We start from the raw sequence: 23,507 nt of genomic DNA, 5'->3' as shown, positions 1-23,507 counted from the left end.
TAATTTGAGATTTTTTGTCACTGGCCTACACACAATACCCGATAACATCAAAGTGGGATAATGTTTTCGAAATTGTTACAAATTAATACAAATTTAAAAGCTGAAGTGTCTTGAGTATTCAACCATTTTGTTATGGCAAGCCTAAATCAAATAAAATGTATTTATATAGCCCTTCTTACATCAGCTGATATATCAAAGTGCTGTACAGAAACCCAGCCTAAAACCCCAAACAGCAAGCTATGTAGGTGTAGAAGCACGTACTAAATTAGTTCAGGAGTAAAAATGTGCTTAACAAGTGACATAATAAGTTGCATGGACTCACTCTATGTGCATTAATAGTGTTTTAACATAATATTTGAATGACTACCTCATCTCTGTACCCCACACATACAAAGGGCACCTTTGCAAAGGGCACCTATTGGTAGATGGGTAAAAATAAAATAAAAAGCAGACATGGAATATCCCTTTGAGCATAGTGAAGTTATTAATTACACTTTGGATGGTGCATCAATACACCCAGTCACTACAAAGATACAGGCATCCTTCCTAACTCAGTTGCCAGAGAGGAAGGAAACCGCTCAGGGATGTCACCAGGAGGCCATTGGTGACTTGAAAACAGTTACAGAGTTTAATGGCTGTGATAGGAGAAAACTGAGGATGGATCAACAGCACTGTAGTTACTCCACAATACTACCCTAATTGACAGAGTGAAAAGAATGAAGCTTGTATAGAATTAAAATATTCCAAAACATGCATCATGTTTGCAACAAGGCACTAAAATAATACTGCAAAAATATGGCAAAGCAATGCATTTTTGTCCTGAATACAAAGTGTTATGTTTGGGGCAAATCAAACACAACACATTACTGAGTACCACTCTCCATATTTTCAAGCATAGGGGTGGCTGTATTATGTTATGGGTATGTTTGTAATCGTTAAGGACTGGGGAGTTTTTCAGGATAAAACATAAATAGAATGGAGCTAATGTAAGCACAGGAAAAATCCTAAAGGAAAGCTGGTTCAGTATGCTTTCCACCAGACCCTGGGAGATTAATTAATCTATTCAGCAGGACAATAACATAAAACACAAGGCCAAATCTATACTGGAGTCGCTTAACAAGAAGAAAGTGAATGTTCCTGAGTGGCCAAGTTACAGTTTTGACTTAAATCTGCTTGAAAATATATGGCAAGACCTGAAAATGGTTGTCTAGCAATGATCAACAACCAATTTGAGTTTTAAGAATTTGGAAAAGAATACGGGCAAATGTTTCACAATCCAGGTGTGGAAAGCTCTTAGAGACTTACCCAGAAATACCCACAGCTGTAATCACTGCCAAAGGTGATTCTAACATGTATTGACTCAGGGGGTTGAATACTTATGCAACCAAGATATGTTTGTTTTATTCTTCATACATTTTTTACAAATGTTAGAATTTGTCTTCCACTTTAACATTACAGAGTATTTTGTGTAGATCATTGACAAAAAAAATACAATTAAATCCATTTTAGTCCCACTTTGTAGCACACGAATTGCGGGAAAAACTAAAGGGGTGTGATACTTTCTGAAGGCACTGTAGTTGAAGTAACCGTCCAGTGAAACCTTTTTCATAATCTGTCAAGTAATACCCAAACAATGTTGTCGTTCTGTATTCATATTTGTGGCCAAAGCATAAATTGGAAACAAAACAGCAGGTTGATGTTTATTATCATGAATCTTGCCCTGGAGGCAGAACTGAGCGGTTTCTGCTAGATGGGCCTGCTGCAAAGTCAAAATTGTCTATATCGTAAAAATGTTTTAAAACAAAAATGTAAGGTTAGGCATTAGGGTTAACAGTGTGGTTAAGGTTAGGGTTAAAGTTACAGTAAAAATCTGATTATATGACTTTGTGGCTATGCCAGTTAGTGACCACTCTGAAGAACTGCCTCCAGTACATGAGTCATCTCAATAAATACCAACCTGCAAGAAAAAAAACGTCAATAACCCCACCTCAAACTTACAGTTTAAAAAATGCTTGCTACTTCCTCATAGAGTATTATGTCATACTCCTGAGGAGGATGAGCTGACCAATCAGCGGTCTACATTCAGCATCACTCTGCCAAGGTAAATATAGTATCCTTTCTAACAAAGATATCTACATACTGTATAATTTAAGATGTTGTGGATCCCTGGAATTTATGTAAATATTACAGTTTTGAAAACATAGCTTGTTCAATGAAAGTGGTCTCTTGGCACAACTTACCCTGGGTAGGGGGTATCCCAATGGGCAAAAACTATTTGAATCAACGATGTTTCCACGTCGTGTAATTTTTTTATTATCAATGTGATGACATTAAACAAACATGGAAAACTGATTGGATTTGCAAAAAGTAATAAAAGTAAAGGAATTCCGTATTTCACCCAACTTTGAACCTAAATCCAATGACATGGTGTCATTTTTTGTTTGATTTCACGTTAAATTCAAATTAGTTGACAACTCAACCAAATGTAAATCAAAACTAGACATTGAAATGACGTCTGTGCCCAGTGGGAAGTTGAGCCGCGGGACTAGGGTAAGTTAAGCCGCCTACACATTTCTGTACTGAGGGAAATATTACCACTACCTTTTTAAAACCATGTCTATCTTTATTTCCCACTCACAATTCAACACAATCACGATCACTGTTTGGTCTTTTAAATCATTTTAGCACAGGCTTAACACCTAACAAACACTTAACATAGGCCAGGCCCTGTTGTTACCTCATATCACAGCAATAATGCCTTGCATTATGCCTGGGAAGAAAGCTCAACTTGCCATTGGCTCAAACATTGGCTCAACTTACCCCAAGGCAAACATTCTGACTATATTAGCCCACACAGCTACAAGGATGCACTTTCATGCAGGTTTAGGAGCTCATATTGAAGCTTATAGAGACCCCAACTTAAAATGATCTACTTTGGTTTAGATACAAGCATCATTAAACCTTAAACACGATAGATTAATTTGACATGGTAAAAATCTGTTTTTTGGACCTAACTGTCTTACCACTTTTTCCATGTGGTTCCTTCACAGACTCCATGAAATGATGACCTCTTCCTAAATATTTGGTCAAATGATTCATTTTGTGTATGGTTTCTGAGAAGCAAGGGTGGCTCAACTTACCCCTTTTGCTCAACTCGCTCCACTCTCCCCAACCATTTTTTGAAAGGAAAACTATTTCACTCATATTGTAAGTAATTATAGGTCACATTTCATAGAAATCTGGAAACATTGGACAGTTCATTTAAGGTGTTGAACTCTCCTCCCTCCGTGTCTCTTTCATACTCCCCCATTGCTTTGTCCTCATCCCTTTCCCGTCAGTTAATGATGGACTATTGTTGCAGGCACGCAGCAGCACCCTAGAACACCTCCATTGTTTGGCTGCCCTTGGAAGTGTCCCGAATAGCACCCTATCCTCTGTACAGTGCACTACTTTTGCCCTATGGACCCTGGTCAAAAACAGTACACTATATAGGGAATAGGGTGCCATTTGGGACACAAAAATTGGCCAGTTAATGATGAGCTATTGTTGAACTATAACAATCCAGCACTCCAGAAGACCATGGTTTGGCTGGCCTTGTGTATCCCAGTGTGTAGACAGTATGTCATAGTAGACCTGCCTTTGTAGTCTCTCAGGAAAGGAGAGGGAAGGGAAGAGAGAGGGGAGAAGAGGAGAGGGGAGGAGAGGAAAGGAGAGGAAAGGAGAAGAAAGGAGAGAGGAGAGGCTTGAATCAGGAGTGTAATTGTGTTATTGTCAATATCCTGTTTGCTGTTGGCTGCTCTGAATCAGTCGTGTCATTGGGTCTGTGTGCCTGGGAGCTGAACCGACCACATTCTACGTTAGTCCGCGTCACAATTGGCACCCCCTCCCCTACATATTACCATTGGGCTCAGGTGAAGCGTAGTGCACTATATAGGGAATAAATTGGGTGTCATTTGGGATGCAGCCTAGGTGAGTCCATAGCCATTGCCAAGACAACAGGAATGTATTATCTGAAGTGTTAGACCGCATATTATTAATATCCTCCTGTAGCTGTGGGGTTAGGGTTGGGTTAGTGGGAGGATGATGGAGTGTATGTGTGTCTGTGTGTCTGTCGGCTTAGGGTTGTGTTAGGTTAGCTGAAGGATGATGGAGTGTATGTGTGTGTGTGTGTGTGTGTGTGTGTGTGTGTGTGTGTGTGTGTGTGTGTGTGTGTGTGTGTGTGTGTGTGTGTGTGTGTGTGTGTGTGTGTGTGTGTGTGTGTGTGTGTGTGTGTGTGTGTGTGTGTTTTGACTTAGGGTTGTGTTAGGTTAGCTGAAGGATGATTGAGTGGGTGTCCACGGATGCAATGGAAGAAAATCATTTTTTATTGCAAATAAATTCTGGGTAACGGTTTTGTATTTATATGATCTGTTTTGTATTGATGTACACTGAGTATACAAAACATTAAGAACACCTGCTCTTTCCCAGTGTGGATGAATGGGAGGAGACAGGTCAAATAAAGATTTTTAAGCCTTGAGACAACTGAGACATGGATTGTGTACGTGTGCCATTCAGAGGGTGAATATACAAAACAAACGATTTCAGTGCCTTTGAACAGGGTATGGTAGTAGGTGCCAGGTACAGTTTTTTGTGTCAAGAACTACAACGCTGCTGGCTTTTTCACGCTCAACAGTTTCCTGTGTGTATTTGTGTATTAAAATTGGTCCACCACCCAAAGGACATCCAGCAAACTTGACACAACCGTGGGAAGCACTGGATTCAACATGGGTCAGCATCCCTGTGGAACGTTTTCGACACATTGTAGAGTCCATGCCCCGACTTATTTAGGCTGTTCTGAGGGCAAAATGGGGGTGCAATGCAATATTAGGAAGGTGTTCCTAATGTTTGGTTAAAGTTTTATTAAATACATAGAATCAGAATTAATGTTATTAATATAGACAGTATGTGTTTTGCAACCAACTACATTACAATAGCATTTATATGGCTGCATGCTCTTAACCTACGCAGAAAACACTCAATGTGCCATAGTGATAAATATTTGCTTCAACAGTGTTACTTCTGATAAATCTCCTGGCTGTGTGGGATTACCCTTGCTGTGTGGGATTACTGCATGGCAAGTTTGATTGAACGTTGGCCCATGAAGAGTGAAAACTGAAAACTCGAAGGAAGGAAAAAACTCACGCTCACTAAAGTTCAAAGAGTCAGCCTTTCTTTTCTAATACGGAGTGCGGTGCGGGAGAGCAAGCGAGCGGCTTGGGTTCTAGCCCTGCTCTGCATGCAGTCACAAGCAATCAATTGCCGACAAACAGACTGTTTCTCTTAAAGTTGAATTAGTAGACTATATTTAGTAGAAACCACAGCAGTACGATCTCTCCTCGCTCCCAGCTCTCCAGGCTCTTTGTTTCTCGGGTCCATTGGAGGTGAGTAATTTGCTATTGTTTGTTCTAACAAATGAAAACCCCAAGCAGCCGGGGGTTTGGACTAAATTTAAATAAGGCATTAGTTATGACTCCTGGCTGATGGTGGCTTTCCATGTAAGGGTGTGTGTGTGTGTGTGTGTGTGTGTGTGTGTGTGTGTGTGTGTGTGTGTGTGTGTGTGTGTGTGTGTGTGTGTGTGTGTGTGTGTGTGTGTGTGTGTGTGTGTGTGTGTGTGTGTGTGTGTGTGTGTGTGTGTGTGTGTGTGTGTGTGTGTGCGCGAGTGTGTATGTGTGTGCGCGAGTGTGTGTCGGGTCTGGTCTGGTGGGACTGGTGTGTGTTGGTAAGAGAGAGAGAGCGAAAGAGAGAGGGGTGGAAAAGGGAGAGCGGATGAGGTGGATGCAGCAGGCCATGACTGGGCCTAGACATGACTGGCCCTAGACACGCATGTTTGTTTGTTTGGCCAATGGCAGGTGAGCCAGGTATCATGTTAACAGCAACTACGGAGGTGGCACAGAAGTGTCGGTTGTAGGCCCTACTGGGGCTCTTTCACACTTCACCTTTCTTCACTTACTCACCTTCTTCTCAAAACACATTGGAGAAGAAGGTCTGAGGGGAAGGACCTCCTCCATTACAGTTGAGAAGGCGTTGAGGAAATAGGATGCAAGAAATCACGGAAAGACGAATTGAGATAGAGCCCTAGTCTTGAGGGTACAATGGGGGGAAAAGCAGTGGTGGTCACAGACCAGATTAGCTTAAGGGAGGCAATAACTTCGGGTTTCTCTTTCTATCTGCTGGGTAATTGCACTCACCTGGTGTCCCCGGTCTGAATCAGTCCCTGTGCATAAGCAGAGCATGAATACCAGAAGTGTTTTGGCCCTCCAGGACCGGAATGAAACAGTCCCAGCCTAGAGGAACCAGGGAGACTGGACACATGTAAGGCAACGCAGGAGCTCCTACAGTTCTTCAGGATAGCTGTTTTCTAAACTCACTTTTTGCATTGAGACAATCATTGTGAACGTGGAGCACCAAGACCACATGAAAGGAAACCACTAATATGGAAAGTCTGGAAATACTGGAGACTTTAGTAGGGGAATAAAACAGCTATTGGGTTACCTAGGTTACGTCCCCAATGGCAACCTATTCCCTTTGCAGTGCACTACTTTTTGACCAGGGCCCAATGGGCTCTGGTCAAAAGGTGTGCACTATATATGGATTAGGGTGCCATTTATGACACTTCCCTGGAGTATAAAACATTGAGATTGGGTCTGCCGATAATCAGGTGTATAATATACTAGCATAGAGGTGTGGGAGCATGCTGGCTCCATTGATCAAGTGGAGAGGTGGCCGGTGCCAAATACTAAAGACCCAGGAAGAGACGAGAGAGGTCACACACACACACACACTTAGGAATAGAGGCCCTGCAATATATCAGCTGAACTACATCCAAATGGCCCTGGAAACATAAACCATCACATTCCTGCCCTGAAACATAGAAACATACACATAGCATTGCATCATGCTAATTATCCTGTTCTTGTTACTTGTAAAAATGTAAACATTTAGAAAAATCTTGACGACGGTAACACCCAGTCGAAGGGCTACGAGGGCTAGGTTTGATTAAACATAGTGCTTGACACTTATGAAGGAAATTGAGCAGAAATTCTTGGGAAATTACTCCGGCTGTTGCTTTAGGAACATAACCTTTATGAGTCAATTATCACCTAGAGAAGCTGGCACAGCTAGATGGTAGTCCTAATGCTGTCGCAGCAGCATTAATGTTAACCATTAACAGTGTTCTGCTTTCTGCCGTTCTGCCCTTGAGCAAGGCAGTTAACCCCCAACAACAACTGCTCCCCGGGCGCCGATGACATGGACGTTGAATAAGGCAACCCCCCCCCGCACCTCTCTGATTCAGAGGGGTTGGGTTAAATGTGGAAGACACATTTCAGTTGAATGTACAGAAGTGTGTGTGGTGTGTGTGTGTTCAGCTATCCAAGTCTGCTTTGTTCTATGGCTCAATGCTGGACTGTATACAATACAAGATATCCTTTACCTGGGGACAAACAGGAAGCCACTGAAAAATGCCCTATTGACTGAAAACAAACTTCTATACTCTTGTGTTTTTTATTTTCCATAGTTAGCTTTTTCCATACAGAAAATCAGGACATACTTTGTCTGTGTCCCATGATTACCTCCCAAATGGCACCCAATTACCTTCATACTAGTGCACTACTTTTCACCAGACCTCTATGGGCCATGGTTAAAAGGAGTGCCCTACATAGGGAGTAGGGTCCCATTTGGGACGCAGCCAGTGAACCATAGGAAAGGCAGTGAGTGGAGAATGATACAGTAGATAGACAGACAGAGAGCACGGCCATTGTATGACAGTAACCATTGTTTGTCCCAAGAAGTGACTCAACAGAACTCATTAAAGTATTACATGTTGTTTCCCATAGCATGTTAGCTCCTCAGGGCCCCAGAGCCCTGCAGGCCCAGTTAAACAAACACACTATTAGGAAGACAAATTACATTAGCCCTTCAAAAAGGGCCCAAAATAAGACATTAAAGAGGAAAACAACCACATGTGGGTATGAGTTCCAAATGGCACCCTATTCCCTATGCAGTGCACTACTTTCGACCAGGGCTCATAGGGCTCTGGTCAAAAGTAATGCACTATGTAGGGAATAGGGTGCCATTTGGGTTGATACTAGGCTTTAAAAACAGCAGTAGGTGGCGGGAGAGAGACATTCACACTTGGTGTTTCCATATGGGAAAAATTAGAATATTAAAAGCTTGCTCTTAACACTGCCAACCGCTCGAACCTATGGAGACTGTGTGAGGAGAGTAATGGAGAGTACATGTGCTGTACTGTATAGTGGTGAAGACAGCCAAAATCATGAGTTACTTGTGTGTCAGTACTGTGACCCATGGACTGCAGAGTGTAGGGAGCTGGAACGCCGAGGATGCAGTTGGTTCCCTGTAATGCAATCCAACACAATTGGGGGTGGCTGGTAGCCTCGAGGTTAGAGCATTGGGCCAGTAACTGAAAGGACACTGGTTTGAATCCCGGAGCCGACAATGTGATAAATCTGTTGCTGTGCTCTTAAGCAAGGCACTTCGCCCCAATTGCTCCAGGGTTTCTGGACAATCGTGACCCCACTCCCTGTGGGTTTCTCAGGAGTAGTTGGAATATACCAGAAACACATTTCCATGACACACTTGTACAAGACACACCCGCAAGTGTGTATCCGGACAAATATAAGCACCCCCATCCCCTGAATTATTATCATTATTAATTGAGTTGAACAAGGAAGATATCAGATATTCTTTCTAGCAGCATTGAGAGAATGCTATTTTGCCATTTACCCCATCAACGTCGACCCGGTTACAGCTTTTAATTGAATATTGTCTCACACCAGTCCTGCTGCCAGTTAGTCTGGAGCCTCCGCCCATCTGGTGCGCACACACACACACACACACACACACACACACACACACACACACACACACACACACACACACACACGAGGTGCAGCTCCAAATCCCTTTTATTTCTACAAAAAAAAGCTGTTAAAGGCTTTTCCAACACTTGGTGTTGATAATTAAGCATCAAGGTATCGGCGTCTACATACACAGACTGCTTTATTAACAGCATGTGAGTGTCTGCCGCATGTGAGTGGCACCGCACCGCTCAATCTGTCATGGGTTAGTTAGTTAGCTGTCAGATGGCTACATCAATGCAGCACCAGGACTGCATCCCAAATAGCACCCTATTCCCTTTATAGTGTAGTACTTTTGACTAGGGCCCATGGGGGGGGGGGGGGGGGTTATATAGGGCAGACTCCAAATCCCTCTATGAACTCCCGTAGCAGGTGGAGTTATCACGAAAGCCAGCCAATGAACAATAATGAATTGAGTGTGTCGTTTCGTCTACCCTTTTGCCTGTGGCCACATCTGTGGAGCACCTTGTAAACCTCCATGATCTCCACAGTTGTCACGCGGACCAGTACGCAGAACAATAGTGAATGTCTCTTTATTAGCCCTTTATGTGGGGCAAGAGTATCATGATTCTAAATAGCCCTATCTTTGGTCGGTAGTTACAGATACATGGAAACGGATTAAAACCGAAACTCAGCATTTTAACAGACAAATGGCAGAAAAAGCCCTGAAACTATCGTAAAGTGACATTTAGGGAAACTATTGTAAAGTGATATAAAGGGAAAGCCTAATTAGATGTATCACTTGTTCCGCTGTATCACAGTTATATTGTCCATTGTGTAAACTGCCGTGGCCTGTAAAGATGGATGGTTAAAGCCTGGCCTCGGCCTAATAGCAGGGTTATTGAGACGGGTCTAGCGCTCAGTCTTACAAAACAGGTTGGGGGGGGGGGGCAAGGGGAAATGGTGGGGTGATAATTGATGAGGTAAGGTGAGCTGGATTGTTTGGTGACAGATGGTGGGAAGAAGAGAGGGTAGGAGGGAGAGGGAGGGACAGAAGGATGGAAGACACTTACTGGGAAAGACACCTGAGACACACTGTCGCATTCCTGGTCTCGTACCGGCGCTGTGTCCACCCCGGGAAAACAACCTACTCCAGACAACCCACAAACACACAGAAAGAAAGAGTAAGAGTAATGCCATATTTGACATATCGAGAGCTGACAAGAGGATATAGTGGGTAGGTCCTATTAGCGGCATCCTAATAGTGCACTGTATGGGGGATAGGGTGCGATTTGGGATGCATATTTGTGTACTATTAACTTACAGGAGATATCAGGCACAGGTTGTAAGTGATGGGGGGGTCCATGAGGCCCATTTCCATCAGGCATGTTGACAGCAGCATGCTCTGGGAGCAGGGGATGAGAAGATCCATGGAGAGGTCCACGTTGAGGTGATCCGTGCTGGGAGGGTCCATGGTGCTGGTCCTCTTCTGGTCTACTGGCATCTGACAGACTGTCCCCCTGCAGCCTGTAGAGACAAAACAGAACTTAGATAACACAATCGACGACTACAGGCTGAACCACATGTCAAAACAACTCACACAAATCATCACACTTCACACGTTACAACCCCTAACTTAAAACAAAACATATACAGACTTTACGCTAAACATCCACTAGCTTTCAGATGAGAAGCATTCACCCGAAGTCGGTTTTGAGCCTTCGAGGGCACAACACACATTCTTCAATTACAGTGGGTCAAACGCTGAACACTTAACACATGCAAATGCTGAACACTTAACACATGACGCAAAGCACATACTTCCCTAACTCTACAGCTAGTGTTAACACAGCACACAAACAATTCACGTCACAACCACTAAATACACACACACACACACACACACACACACACACACACACACACACACACACACACACACACACACACACACACACACACACACACACACACACACACACACACACACACACACACACACACACACACACCACACCACACCACACCACACCACACCAACCATTAGCGTTCAGATGAGCACCTTTCACCCTGAGAGGAAATTTAAACAGAAACAAACGATAACCCAATGATAGGAAATGCTCCATAGACTTCCAATTTCCACTGGGAACAGCACAGTATGCACACTACAGTAGTCCAGTATTCATATCCATATCCAATTCATATCCATCCACTCATCACAACTACAGTTAGATAGAATCTGTAGAGGCAGAACTTTACCCAAGCCAAACTCAGATAAAAGTCTTATCATGTATAGCTGAAGTATAAAATGGTGCAGCCTACAGTTTATTTTGCTCAGTTTTGGAGCCAAACACACTTTGCAAAATGTTTGTTAACAGGGGCACAACTTTCACTGGGGATGGGCATGTCCCCCCCGCATTCTGAAATTGCATTTTGTCCCCTCTAGTATTATCCTGAAAATGTGATACAAAACCCGACAACGGTGTGCTTTAGGACCATGCGGACGTCTCTGAAAGGTGGGGCAGGCTGTTTGGAGTTTTTAGCCGGCTGGATAAAAAAAATAATAATATTATGTCCCCCCCACTTCTAAAACCAAAGTTGCGCCCCTGTTTGTTAATGTTTGTGTCAGTTGTTCACGTCTACAAGCATATTCCTGTTGCTAGAAGCTTTCGAACATGCATTGCATTTGTTATATAAATGATAACACACTTGTAGAAATGTTAAATATTGTCTATTTAGAATTCAAGTTCCATTTTATCGTTGACCTTTAATATTGACCACTGCGGATTGTTGTTGAGGACTGAGCATGCTCAGAAATTACTATGCACTATGTTGAGGTGTGTTTTCCTAATCTTTATCAGTTAAATGTTTGTGATATATATGTAAATGTATTAGCTATTGATATTTAAACCAGTGAAAAGTATGGATTTTTGACTGAGATATTCATGTTAATTGATGACATTTTGGATTACCGGTATTACAGTTTTAGGGTTGGGTTTTGAATCTGTTCACTCTGCCTAGTTTGAAGGCACTCTGCCTAGTTTGAAGGCACTCTGCCTAGTTTGAAAGCACTCTTCCTAGTTTGAAGGCACTCTGCCTAGTTTGAATTCACTCTGCCTAGTTTGAATTCACTCTGCCTAGTTTGAAGGCACTCAGCCTAGTTTGAATTCACTCTGCCTAGTTTGAAGGCACTCTGCCTTAGAAGCCAGCAGCTTCAGTGAACTGGCCCTTTGTTATTTTGGTCAACGTCTGATGATGTACCCGTAAATAAATACCATCATTTTAAACATAAATTCCGTCTGTCTACTGGTGCTTCACACCCCTGACAAGACTGTAGGGTCCACTATCATACACTTGCATATCATCAAAGGGCCATCAAAGGGCCATCTGTTCGTAATCATAACTGTTCATTGTCATGTCCAGATTTGAGCCCATATAGGCCTACCAGTACAAATCCTATCTATGGCATATCTATAGGCCTACCAGTACCAGCCCTATCTGCTTGGAGTGTGATGAGAGCCTTATCCAAAAGTTGTGGCTTCTGCCTTCCTCCTCACGTCAAAGATGTAACACTCTCAGAGATTGGACAAAGAGCAGCACGCTGTGTCTGAAAGACAAACTGTTTTCTAACACAAACGCAAGCTGAACACTGGCCTTCGCTTTGTGGTTGGACGTAGCTGTTCGGATAAAAAATAATGTTAGATGACATTGCCTTTTGCCATTTGGAACACACATTTTGATTCCCTCAGTGTTTCCTTCTTCTCCTATAAACATTTTCACATCATCTGTACTCATGGTATTTATGTTTGAACAGTATATAGTTAGTCGACTGTAAATCATACTATATATCATTTAATTGCACACTGCTTTAGTTACGCATTATTTTAGTTGCATGCTATTTTCCATGTAATCAGAGGAAGCCATTAACTGGAGACAAAATACATCTATTTTATTTTATTTAACCTTTATTTAACTAGGCAAGACAGTTAAGAACAAATTCTTATTTCCAATGACGGCCTACCAAAAGGCAAAAGGCCTCCTGCGGGGACGGGGGCTGAGACGAATCATTTAAATATAGGACAAAACACACATCACGACAAGAGAGACACCACAACACTACATAAAGAGACACCTAAGACAACAACATAGCATGGCAGCAACGCATGACAACACAGCATGGTAACAACACAACATGACAACAACAACTTATGGTGTGGCATTCCTCCACAGCCACCATCACATTGTACCTGAGGGATTATTGTAAGAATGGAAGATAACTTTTGAAATGCACAAATCTCTCTCTCTCCTATGTCTCTCTCTCATCTGTCCCTCTCTCCTCTGTGTCTCTCTCTCTCTCTCGCTCTCAAAAAAACAAAACAAAAACAGATATGCACCATCCCTGCTTTGAATGATGTGGTCCTCTGCATTTGGGCCTGACTACCATTCACAATTCCCTGAAAACATTCCATATACGAAAACAAATATTCTAATAAGGCCTATTCCCGGTCCACGTATGCCACGGATGGTCTCCCAGGCTGTGACGACACACATACACACAGTGCTTAGGGAAAGGGTCTGGGATGAGTTTGTGAACACTGGAGATTTGCAGCCAGAGCAAGGCCCAGCAGGCCCTGTTAGAGGACTGCGCCACGGGTCTATAAAGCTGCTGCTGAAGTACAGGCATCTCTAACCACAGCTTGTGCTCTGGTGAAAGTAGTGCACCAGCCCTATATAGGGAATAGGATGTCATTTGGGACGCGGTTAGGGACATGCAGCTCTAGCCACATCTATGGGCCAGGGACATGCAGCTCTAGCCACATCTATGGGCCAGGGACATGCAGCTCTGGGGGGCCCGAAACATTATAAAACTATCAAATAAAGAAATCTCACGCTTTTGAGAAAAGGATTGAAAGGAAGGATGATCTTCGTTGTCTATCACTGTCCCTGGTAACATCTGCCTCCTCTAGGTAACGCCTTGGAACAGATGGATGTTGAACACACCTCTGGGTAGGCTCCACTGGGTGTGACTGGTAGCACACAGTACTGGGTGGGGCGCAAGCAGCGTTTAACAGTGCTGCAGTAAATGAATAAACACTCTGAGGTGTTACTATAGATTAATCACCTCCATGCTGTTGTTCCCCGGCTGGCATAGTGGTCTTGAATTTGTGTCTTTCACTACGATGGCTTCCCAGACTACAAAGTAAATCAAATCAAATTTTATTAGTCACATACACATGGTTAGCAGATGTTAATGCGAGTGTAGCGAAATGCTTGTGCTTCTAGTTCCGACAATGCAGTAATAACAACAAGTAATCTAACCTAACAATTCCGTAACTACTACCTTATACACGCAAGTGTAAAGGGATAAAGAATATGTACATAGAGATATATGAATGAGTGATGGTACAGAACGGCATAGGCAATGGTGCAGTACATGGTATAGAGTACGGTATATACCTATGAGATGAGTACTGTAGGGTATGTAAACATAAAGTGGCATAGTTTAAAGTGGCTAGTGGTCCATGTATTACATAAGATGGCAAGATGCAGTAGATGATATAGAGTACAGTATATACATATACATAAGAGATGTGTAATGTAGGGTATGTAAACATTATATTAGGTGGCATTGTTTAAAGTGGCTGGTGGTACATTTTTACATAATTTCCATCAATTCCCATTTTTAAAGTGGCTGGAGTTGAGTCAGTATGTTGGCAGCGGCCGCTAAATGTTAGTGGTGGCTGTTTAACAGTCTGATGGCCTTGAGATAGAAGCTGTTTTTCAGTCTCTCGGTCCCTGCTTGGATGCAACTGTACTGACCTCGCCTTCTGGATGATAGCGGGGTGAACAGGCAGTGGCTTGGGTGGTTGTTGTCCTTGATGATCTTTATGGCCTTCCTGTGACATCGGGTGGTGTAGGTGTCCTGGAGGGCAGGTAGTTTGCCCCGGGTGATGCGTTCTGCCGACCTCACTACCCTCTGGAGAGCCTTACGGTTGTGTGCGGAGCAGTTGCCGTACCAGGCGGTGATACAGCCCGACAGGATGCTCTCGATTGTGCATCTGTAGAAGTTTGTGAGTGCTTTTGGTGACAAGCCGAATTTCTTCAGCCTCCTGAGGTTGAAGAGGCGCTGCTGCGCCTTCTTCACAACGCTGTCTGTGTGGGTGGACCAATTCAGTTTGTCCGTGATGTGTACACCGAGGAACTTAAAACTTTCCACCTTCTCCACTACTGACCCGTCGATGTGGATAGGGGGGTGCTCCCTCTGCTGTTTCCTGAAGTCCACAATCATCTCCTTTGTTTTGTTGACGTTGAGTGTGAGGTTATTTTCCTGACACCACACTCCGAGGGCCCTCACCTCCTCCCTGTAGGCCGTCTCGTCGTTGTTGGTAATCAAGCCTACCACTGTAGTGTCGTCCGCAAACTTGATGATTGAGTTGGAGGCGTGCATGGCCACGCAGTCGTGGGTGAACAGGGAGTACAGGAGAGGGCTCAGAACGCACCCTTGTGGGGCCCCAGTGTTGAGGATCAGCGGGGTGGAGATGTTGTTACCTACCCTCACCACCTGGGGGCGGCCCGTCAGGAAGTCCAGGACCCAGTTGCACAGGGCGGGGTCGAGACCCAGGGTCTCGAGCTTGATGACGAGTTTGGAGGGTACTATGGTGTTAAATGCTGAGCTGTAGTCGATGAACAGCATTCTCACATAGGTATTCCTCTTGTCCAGATGGGTTAGGGCAGTGTGCAGTGTGGTTGCGATTGCGTCGTCTGTGGACCTATTGGGTCGGTAAGCAAATTGGAGTGGGTCTAGGGTGTCCGGTAGGGTGGAGGTGATATGGTCCTTGACTAGTCTCTCAAAGCACTTCATGATGACGGAAGTGAGTGCTACGGGGCGGTAGTCGTTTAGCTCAGTTACCTTAGCTTTCTTGGGAACAGGAACAATGGTGGCCCTCTTGAAGCATGTGGGAACAGCAGACTGGGATAAGGATTGATTGAATATGTCCGTAAACACACCAGCCAGCTGGTCTGCGCATGCTCTGAGGACGCGGCTGGGAATGCCGTCTGGGCCTGCAGCCTTGCGAGGGTTAACACGTTTAAATGTTTTACTCACCTCGGCTGCAGTGAAGGAGAGCCCGCAGCCCGCAAAAAAGGTATTTAGCCTGTCTGGGAGCAAGACATCCTGGTCCGCGACGGGGCTGGTTTTCTTTTTGTAATCCGTGATAGACTGTAGACCCTGCCACATACCTCTTGTGTCTGAGCTGTTGAATTGCGATTCAATTTTGTCTCTGTACTGGGACTTAGCCTGTTTGATAGCCTTGCGGAGAGAATAGCTACACTGTGTGTATTCGGTCATGTTTCCGGTCACCTTGCCCTGGTTAAAAGCAGTGGTTCGCGCTTTCAGTTTCACGCGAATGCTGCCGTCAATCCACGGTTTCTGGTTTGGGAATGTTTTAATCGTTGCTGTGGGTACGACATCGTCAATGCACTTCCTAATGAACTCGCTCACCGAATCAGCATATTCTTCAATGTTGTTGTTGGACGCGGTGCGGAACATATTCCAATCCGCGTGATCGAAGCAGTCTTGAAGCATGGAATCAGATTGGTCGGACCAGCGTTGAACAGACCTGAGCGCGGGAGCTTGTAGTTTTAATTTCTGTTTGTAGGCTGGAATCAACAAAATGGAGTCGTGGTCAGCTTTTCCGAAAGGAGGGCGGGGGAGGGCCTTATATGCGTCGCGGAAGTTAGTATAACAATGGTCCAGAGTTTTGCCAGCCCTGGTAGGACAATCGATGTGCTGATAGAATTTAGGGAGTTTTGTTTTTAGATTAGCCTTGTTAAAATCCCCAGCTACGATGAATGCAGCCTCAGGGTGTGTGGTTTCCAGTTTACAGAGAGTCAGATAGAGTTCGTTCAGGGCCATCGATGTGTCTGCTTGGGGGGGAATATATACGGCTGTGATTATGACCGAAGAGAATTCCCTTGGTAGATAATGCGGTCGACATTTGATTGTGAGGAGTTCTAGATCAGGTGAACAGAATGACTTGAGTTCCTGAGTGTTGTTATGACGGTCACACCACGTCTCGTTAATCATGAGGCATACCCCCCCGCCCCTCTTCTTACCAGAAAGATGTTTGTTTCTGTCTGCGCGATGCGTGAAGAAACCAGCTGGCTGCACCGACTCCGTTAGCGTCTTTTGAGTTAGCCATGTTTCCGTGATGCAGAGCACGTTGCAATCCCTGATGTCTCTCTGGAAAGTTACCCGTGCTCGGATTTCATCGACCTTATTGTCAAGAGACTGGACATTGGCGAGTAGTATGCTAGGGAGTGGAGCGCGATGTGCCCGTCTCCGAAGCCTGACCAGGAGACCGCTACGTTTTCCCCTTTTACGGCGTCGAGTAGCTTCGCCGGCTGGGATCAGGTCCATTGTATTGGGTGGAAGGCAAAACACTGGATCCGTTTCGGGAAAGTCATATTCCTGGTAGGAACGGTGGTTAGTTGACGTTAATCGTATATTCAGTAGTTCCTCCCGACTGTATGTAATGACATCTAAGATCACCTGGGGTACCAATGTAAGAAATAACACAAAAAAAAACAGAATACTGCATATTTTCCAAGGAACGCGAAGCGAGGCAGCCATCTCGCTTGGCGCCCGGTCGTAAGTTAGAGGAGGCTGGTGGAGGGAAACATAGGAGGACGGGGTCATTGTAATTGCTGGAATGGAATAAATGGAATGGTATCAAACACATCAAACATATGTGTAACGGCGGCCTTCCCGCTCTTCACTAGAAGAGAGGGTGAAACAGGGATCGGACCAACACGCAGCGTTGCCAGTGCTCAACATGTTTAATTAACAACAACTACTGTGAACACTAAACAAATACAAAATAACAAAAGTGGCAAACCGATACAGACCTATCTGGTGCAGAACACAAACACAGAGACAGGAAACAACCACCCACAATCCCCAACACAAAACAAGCCACCTATATATGATTCTCAATCAGGGACAACGATTGACAGCTGTCTCTGATTGAGAACCATATTAGGCTGGACACACACCCACTGTCTCCCCCTCTCTCTCCCCTCTCTCTCCCCTCTCTCTCTTTCTCTCTTCCTTTCTCCCCTCTCTCTCTCAATCTCTTTCTCTCCCTCTCGCTCTCTCCCCCTCTCTCTCTCTCTCTCCCTTCCTCTTTGTATCAGCACTTACCTTCAGTCTACATTCCTCAAGATCAAGAACAGAATATCATATCTTAAGTGCATTCCAAAATGTGCTTGTTGTCACAAGACCGCTCTGCACTGATACCGGTCTCTACTATCACCTCTTTTTATTTTTTTTAGATCACTTGTTTTCTCTTCCGGCACGTTTCCTGTTTATCCTCCCTCCCAGCACAATGTTATGCTCATGTTTCTGGGTGTTGGGTGCAATAGGGCCCAAGCGGGCATGACTCTGCCCGATGCCAGGGTGAGATAATGGGGTATTAGACAGGTCAGACGCCAGGCACACTCCTCCATCCCCCCTCCCTCCTTCCCTCTCTATTTGGGTTTTGTCCTCTTTCTTTTTCTTTTCATTTTTCATTCATCCACGCTGCTTATCTGTTTGGTAATGCGTGTCTAAGATGGGCAGATGGGTTTCTCATGATACTGAATGTTATCAGAAAGTTTGTAGGCAGATTGTTTACCACCTGTATGTTTAAAGTTCAATAGTTTATATCTATGGCTTATAATGACTAAGCCAGCTCCCGGATCACACTGGGTTTATCCCAAATGGCACCCTATTCCCTATATAGTGCACAACTTTTAACCAGGGAATAGGGTGCCATTTGGGACGTATCCACTGATGTTGTAGCCGTATCTAGAGCTAGCTTTGGCTCTGTGCAAATATCTCTCTCAGTGAAACGTCAGACATCTGCTTTCTCCCCCTCTCCGTCTGTTCTGTTCCGGCCAAATTCCTTTAACCTGACCACTAGATCCTCTAGAGGTTTATTGGCTGATGAGCTCTGGTTGTTTTAGATGGTGAGGGATGGGAGGGAAAGGAAGGGCCCTAAACAGATCACACATCACTGGCCTGGAAATGCCTTGGACAGACGGCCCAGACCAGACCGGCTTCATTCCAGATGCACGGGACTGTAATATCAGAGGTTATTTAAACACACGCACACACAGACTCACACACACAAGCACGAACACACACACTGTGTTCTGTGGTATGAGGAGTGTGTTCAGCAGACATGCCTGTGAACAGGGGGCTGTAAAGACAGGGGTCAGAGGTCAAACAGGAGCAGAGCGTGAGAGAGAGATGTGCGTGGAGAAGGAGAAAGAAAGTAGCAAAGAGAGAGAGAGAGAGAGAGAGAGAAAGGCTGGCTCTCACCTCTAACAAAAGCTTTACAGTGTGTGCTTTAGACCCAACCATGTCTCAATGGGATTCCCAGAAGTGCCTGTGAAACCTATCCATCCTAATAATAAACCTGCTTCCCTGGAGCCTAGCATATGTGAGGAGGGAGATAGTATAGTATAGTGATAGGGAACTGGGCTAGTATAGTGATAGGGAACTGGGCTAGCATACTAATAGGGGACTGGGCAAGTCTAGTGATATCATACTACACCAGCTCCGACGCTCATCTTATGTGGCAGGGCTTGCTAACTATTACAGACTACAAAGGGAAGGACATGAGCGAGCTGCCCAGTGACACAAGTATTCCAGACGAGCTAAATCACTTCTGTGCTCGCTTCGAGGCAAGCAACACTGAAGCATGCATGAGAGCATCAGCTGTTCCGTACGACTGTGTGATCACGCTCTCCGTAGCCGACATGAGTAAGACCTTTAAACAGGTCAACATACACAAGGCTGCGGGGCCAGACGGATTACCAGGACGTGTGCTGACCAACTGGCAGGTGTCTTCCATAGCCATGAAGTGCTTTGAAAGGTTGGCTCACATCAACACTATTATCCCAGAAACCCTAGACCCACTCCAATTTGCATACCGCCCAAACAGATCCACAGATGATGCAATCTCTATTGCACTCCACACTGCCCTTTCCCACCTGTACAAAAGGAACACTTATGTGAGAATACAATTAATTGACTACAGCTCAGCGTTCAACACCATAGTACCCTCAAAGCTCATCACTAAGCTAAGGATCCTGGGACTAAACACCTCCCTCTGCAACTGGATCCCGGACTTCCTGATGGGCCGTCCCCGGGAGGTAGCAACACATCTGCCACGCTGATCCTCAACACCGGAGCTCCCCAGGGGTGAGTGCTCAGTCCACTCCTGTACTCTCTGTTCACCCACAACTGTATAGCCAGGCACGACTCCAACACCATCATTAAGTTTGCAGACGACACAACAGTTGTAGGCCTGATCACCGACAACGACGAGACAGCCTATAGGGAGGTCAGAGACCTGGCCAGGTGGTGCCAGAACAACAACCTATCCCTCAACGTAACCAACTAAGGAGATGATTGTGGATTACAGGAAAAGGAGCACCGAGCACGCCCCCATTCTCATCGACGTGGCTGTAGTGGAGCAGGTTGAGAGCTTCAAGTTCCTTGGTGTCCACATCAACAACAAACTAGAATAGTCCAAACACACCAAGACAGTCGTTATGAGGGCACGACAAAGCCTGTTCCCCCTCAGGAGACATAAAAGATTTGGCATGGGTCCTGAGATCCTCAAAAGGTTCAACAGCTGCAACATCGAGAGCATCCTGACTGGTTGCATCACTTCCTGGTACGGCAATTGCTCGGCCTCTGACCGCAAGGCACTACAGAGGGAAATGCATTCAGCCCAGCACATCACTGGGGTTAAGCTGCCTGCCATCCAGGACCTCTACACCAGGCGGTGTCAAAGGAAGGCCCTAAAAATTGTCAAAGACCTCAGCCACCCCAGTCATAGACTGTTCTCTCTACTACCGCATGGCAAGCGGTAAAGGAGTGCCAAGTCTAGGACAAAAAGGCTTCTCAACAGTTTTTACACCCAAGCCATAAGACTCCTGAACAGGTAATCAAATGGCTACCCGGACTATTTGCATTGTGTGACCCCCCAACCCCTCTTTTTACGCTGCTGCTACTCTCTGTTTATCATATATGCATAGTCACTTTAACTATACATTCATGTACATACTACCTCAATTGGGCCGACCAACCAGTGCTCCCGCACATTGGCTAGCCGGGCTATCTGCATTGTGTCCCGCCACCCACCACCCGCCAACCCCTCTTTTACACTACTGCTACTCTCTGTTCTTCATACATGCATAGTCACTTTAATCATATCTACATGTACATACTACCTCAATCAGCCTGACTAACCGGTGTCTGCATGTAGCCTCGCTACTTTTATAGACTCGCTACTGTATATAACCTGTCTTTTTACTGTTGTTTTATTTTTGTACTTACCAATTGCTCACCTAATACCTTTTTTGCACTATTGGTTAGAGCCTGTAAGTAAGCCTTTCACTGCAAGGTCTACACCTGTTGTATTCGGCGCACGTGACAAATAAACTTTGATTTGATTTGCTAAGGAACTGGGCTAGTGCAGTGATATGGAACTGGGCTAGTATAGTAATAGGGAACGGGGCTAGAATAGTGATAAGGAATTGGGCTAGTATAGTAATAGGGAACTGGGCTAGTATAGTGATAGGGAACGGGGCTAGTATAGTAATAGGGAACTGGGCTAGTACAGTGATAAGGAACTGGGCTAGTACAGTGATAAGGAACTGGGCTAGTATAGTGATAGGGAACTGGGCTAGTATAGTAATAGGGAACTGGACTAGCATAGTGATAGGGAACGGTGCTAGTATAGTGATAGGAACATGGGCTAGTATAGTAATAGGGAACTGGGCAAGTATAGTGATAAGGAACTGGGCTAGTATAGTGATATAGAACTAGGCTAGTATAGTGAAAGGGAACTGGGCTAGTATAGTGATAAGGAACTTGGCTAGTATAGTGACAGGGAACTGGGCTAGTATAGTGATACGGAACTAGGCCAGTATAGTGATAAGGAACTGGGTTAGTATAGTAATAGGGAACAAGGCTAGTATAGTAATAGGGAACTGGACTAGCATAGTGATAGGAAATGGGGCTGGTATAGTGATATAGACCTAGGCTAGTATAATGATAGGGAACTGGGCTAGTATAGTAATAGGGAACTGAGCTAGCATAGTGATAAGGAACTAGGCTAGTATAGTGATATGGAACTGGGAAAGTATAGTGATAGGGAACGGGGCTAGTACAGTGATAGGGAACTGGACTAGCATAGTGATAGGGAACTGGACTAGAATAGTGATAGGGAACTGGACTAGTGTAGTAATAGGGAACTGGGCAAGTATAGTGAATGCGAACTGGGCTAGTATAGTGATAAGGACCCGGGCTAGTATAGTGATAGGGAACAAGGCTAGTATAGTGATAGGGAACTGGGCTAGTATAGTAATATGGAACTGGACTAGTATAGTGATAGGGAACTGGGCTAGTATAGTAATAGGGAACTGGGCTAGTATAGTGATAGGGAATGGGGCTAATATAGTGCTAGGGAACTGGACTAGCATAGTGACAGGGAACTGGACTAGTATAGTGATAGGGAACTGGACTAACATAGTGATAGGGAATGGGGCTGGTATAGTGATAGGGAACTGGGCTAGTATCGTGATAGGGAACTGGGCTAGTATAGTGATAGGGAATGGGACTCGTATAGTGACAGGGAACTGAACTAGTATAGTAATAGGGAACTGGACCTATGGACACTGCAGTAGTAAGTCAGGCAAGCATTCCTCATATGCAGTACCAAATGCACTCACTGAGCAGAGAGAAGAGGAGTCTTTGGACACAGACCTGTCCCACTCTCTCTGTACCAAGTTATAGAGCAGACAGACAACCAGACAGCCAGCCAATCAGCCACACAGACACACAGACACACTGGCACAGGTAAGGCCCAGGTAACCCCCAGGTCATAGTAAAGGATAAATATTTACCTTGCACACCTTGAGCAGATGTTGAGTGTGACCTTGGCCTGGGGCTCTGGGAGGTAGGAACTACGACCTTGACTGAACTTACTTCCTGACGGGGCCAGCCCTGTTACCCCCTCCATACGCAGGTCATCTAGGTCCTCTATGAGGAGAGAGGAGAGAGAGGAGAGAGGGAGAGAGGAGAGAGAGGGAGAAAGGGGGAGGGAGAGAGAGAGAGAGGGAGGCAGGGAAGAGAGAGAATGGGTGAAGTACAGGGAGATGGAGTGAGGAAGAGCGATGAGGAATAGAAGGAAAGAGTAAGAAAGGGGAAAGAGGGAGAGAAGGAGAGGGACAGTCATTTATCATAGTCACTGAGTCATCAACAGATGCATTGTATCTGTCTTAGCTGTCTCAGCCGTCCAGAACGGAGGAAGGATGAACCAAAACACACAGACACACAGACACACACACACACACACACACACACACACACACACACACACACACACACACACACACACACACACACACACACACTAAGAGACGATAGACTGACAAGACTGTCTTGCATCAATTAGCCAATAAATAGATTGTGGTTGTAAGGAGAAGAGACAGAGAAGGCTGTGCTGAAGGAGAGATGATGAGAGAGAGACCACACATCCTGACCAGAGAGAGAGAGAGAGAAGTGTCTCTGTGTGTTCTCTCCCTGTGTCC

At 44.9% G+C, this 23,507-nt stretch overlaps 1 protein-coding gene across 14 annotated transcripts in view; it reads right to left on the bottom strand.

The window, feature by feature from the left end:
- Positions 1–23,507, bottom strand: part of c7h8orf34 (chromosome 7 C8orf34 homolog) — a 172,484-nt gene that overhangs the window by 28,260 nt on the left and 120,717 nt on the right. For 13 of the 14 annotated variants that reach the window (XR_008760145.1, XR_008760147.1, XR_008760144.1 and 10 more), the window contains 3 exons: positions 22,821–22,956; positions 10,183–10,385; positions 9,932–10,005 (listed from right to left, as the gene is read on the bottom strand). Coding sequence is in view for 9 of the 14 variants with exons in the window: in XM_055928886.1 (XP_055784861.1) it covers positions 9,932–10,005; positions 10,183–10,385; positions 22,821–22,956 (413 nt within the window). In the remaining 5 variants the exon portion in view is untranslated. The remainder of the gene's footprint in view (positions 1–9,931; positions 10,006–10,182; positions 10,386–22,820; positions 22,957–23,507) is intronic. The other variant, XM_055928884.1, reaches the window with a different exon arrangement.

Source organism: Salvelinus fontinalis, chromosome 7 (assembly GCF_029448725.1).
Source record: "Salvelinus fontinalis isolate EN_2023a chromosome 7, ASM2944872v1, whole genome shotgun sequence".
NCBI classification, from domain to species: domain Eukaryota; kingdom Metazoa; phylum Chordata; class Actinopteri; order Salmoniformes; family Salmonidae; genus Salvelinus; species Salvelinus fontinalis.
The sequence above is the reverse complement of the archived record's forward strand: the minus strand, read 5'-3'. Positions and strand labels throughout refer to the sequence as shown.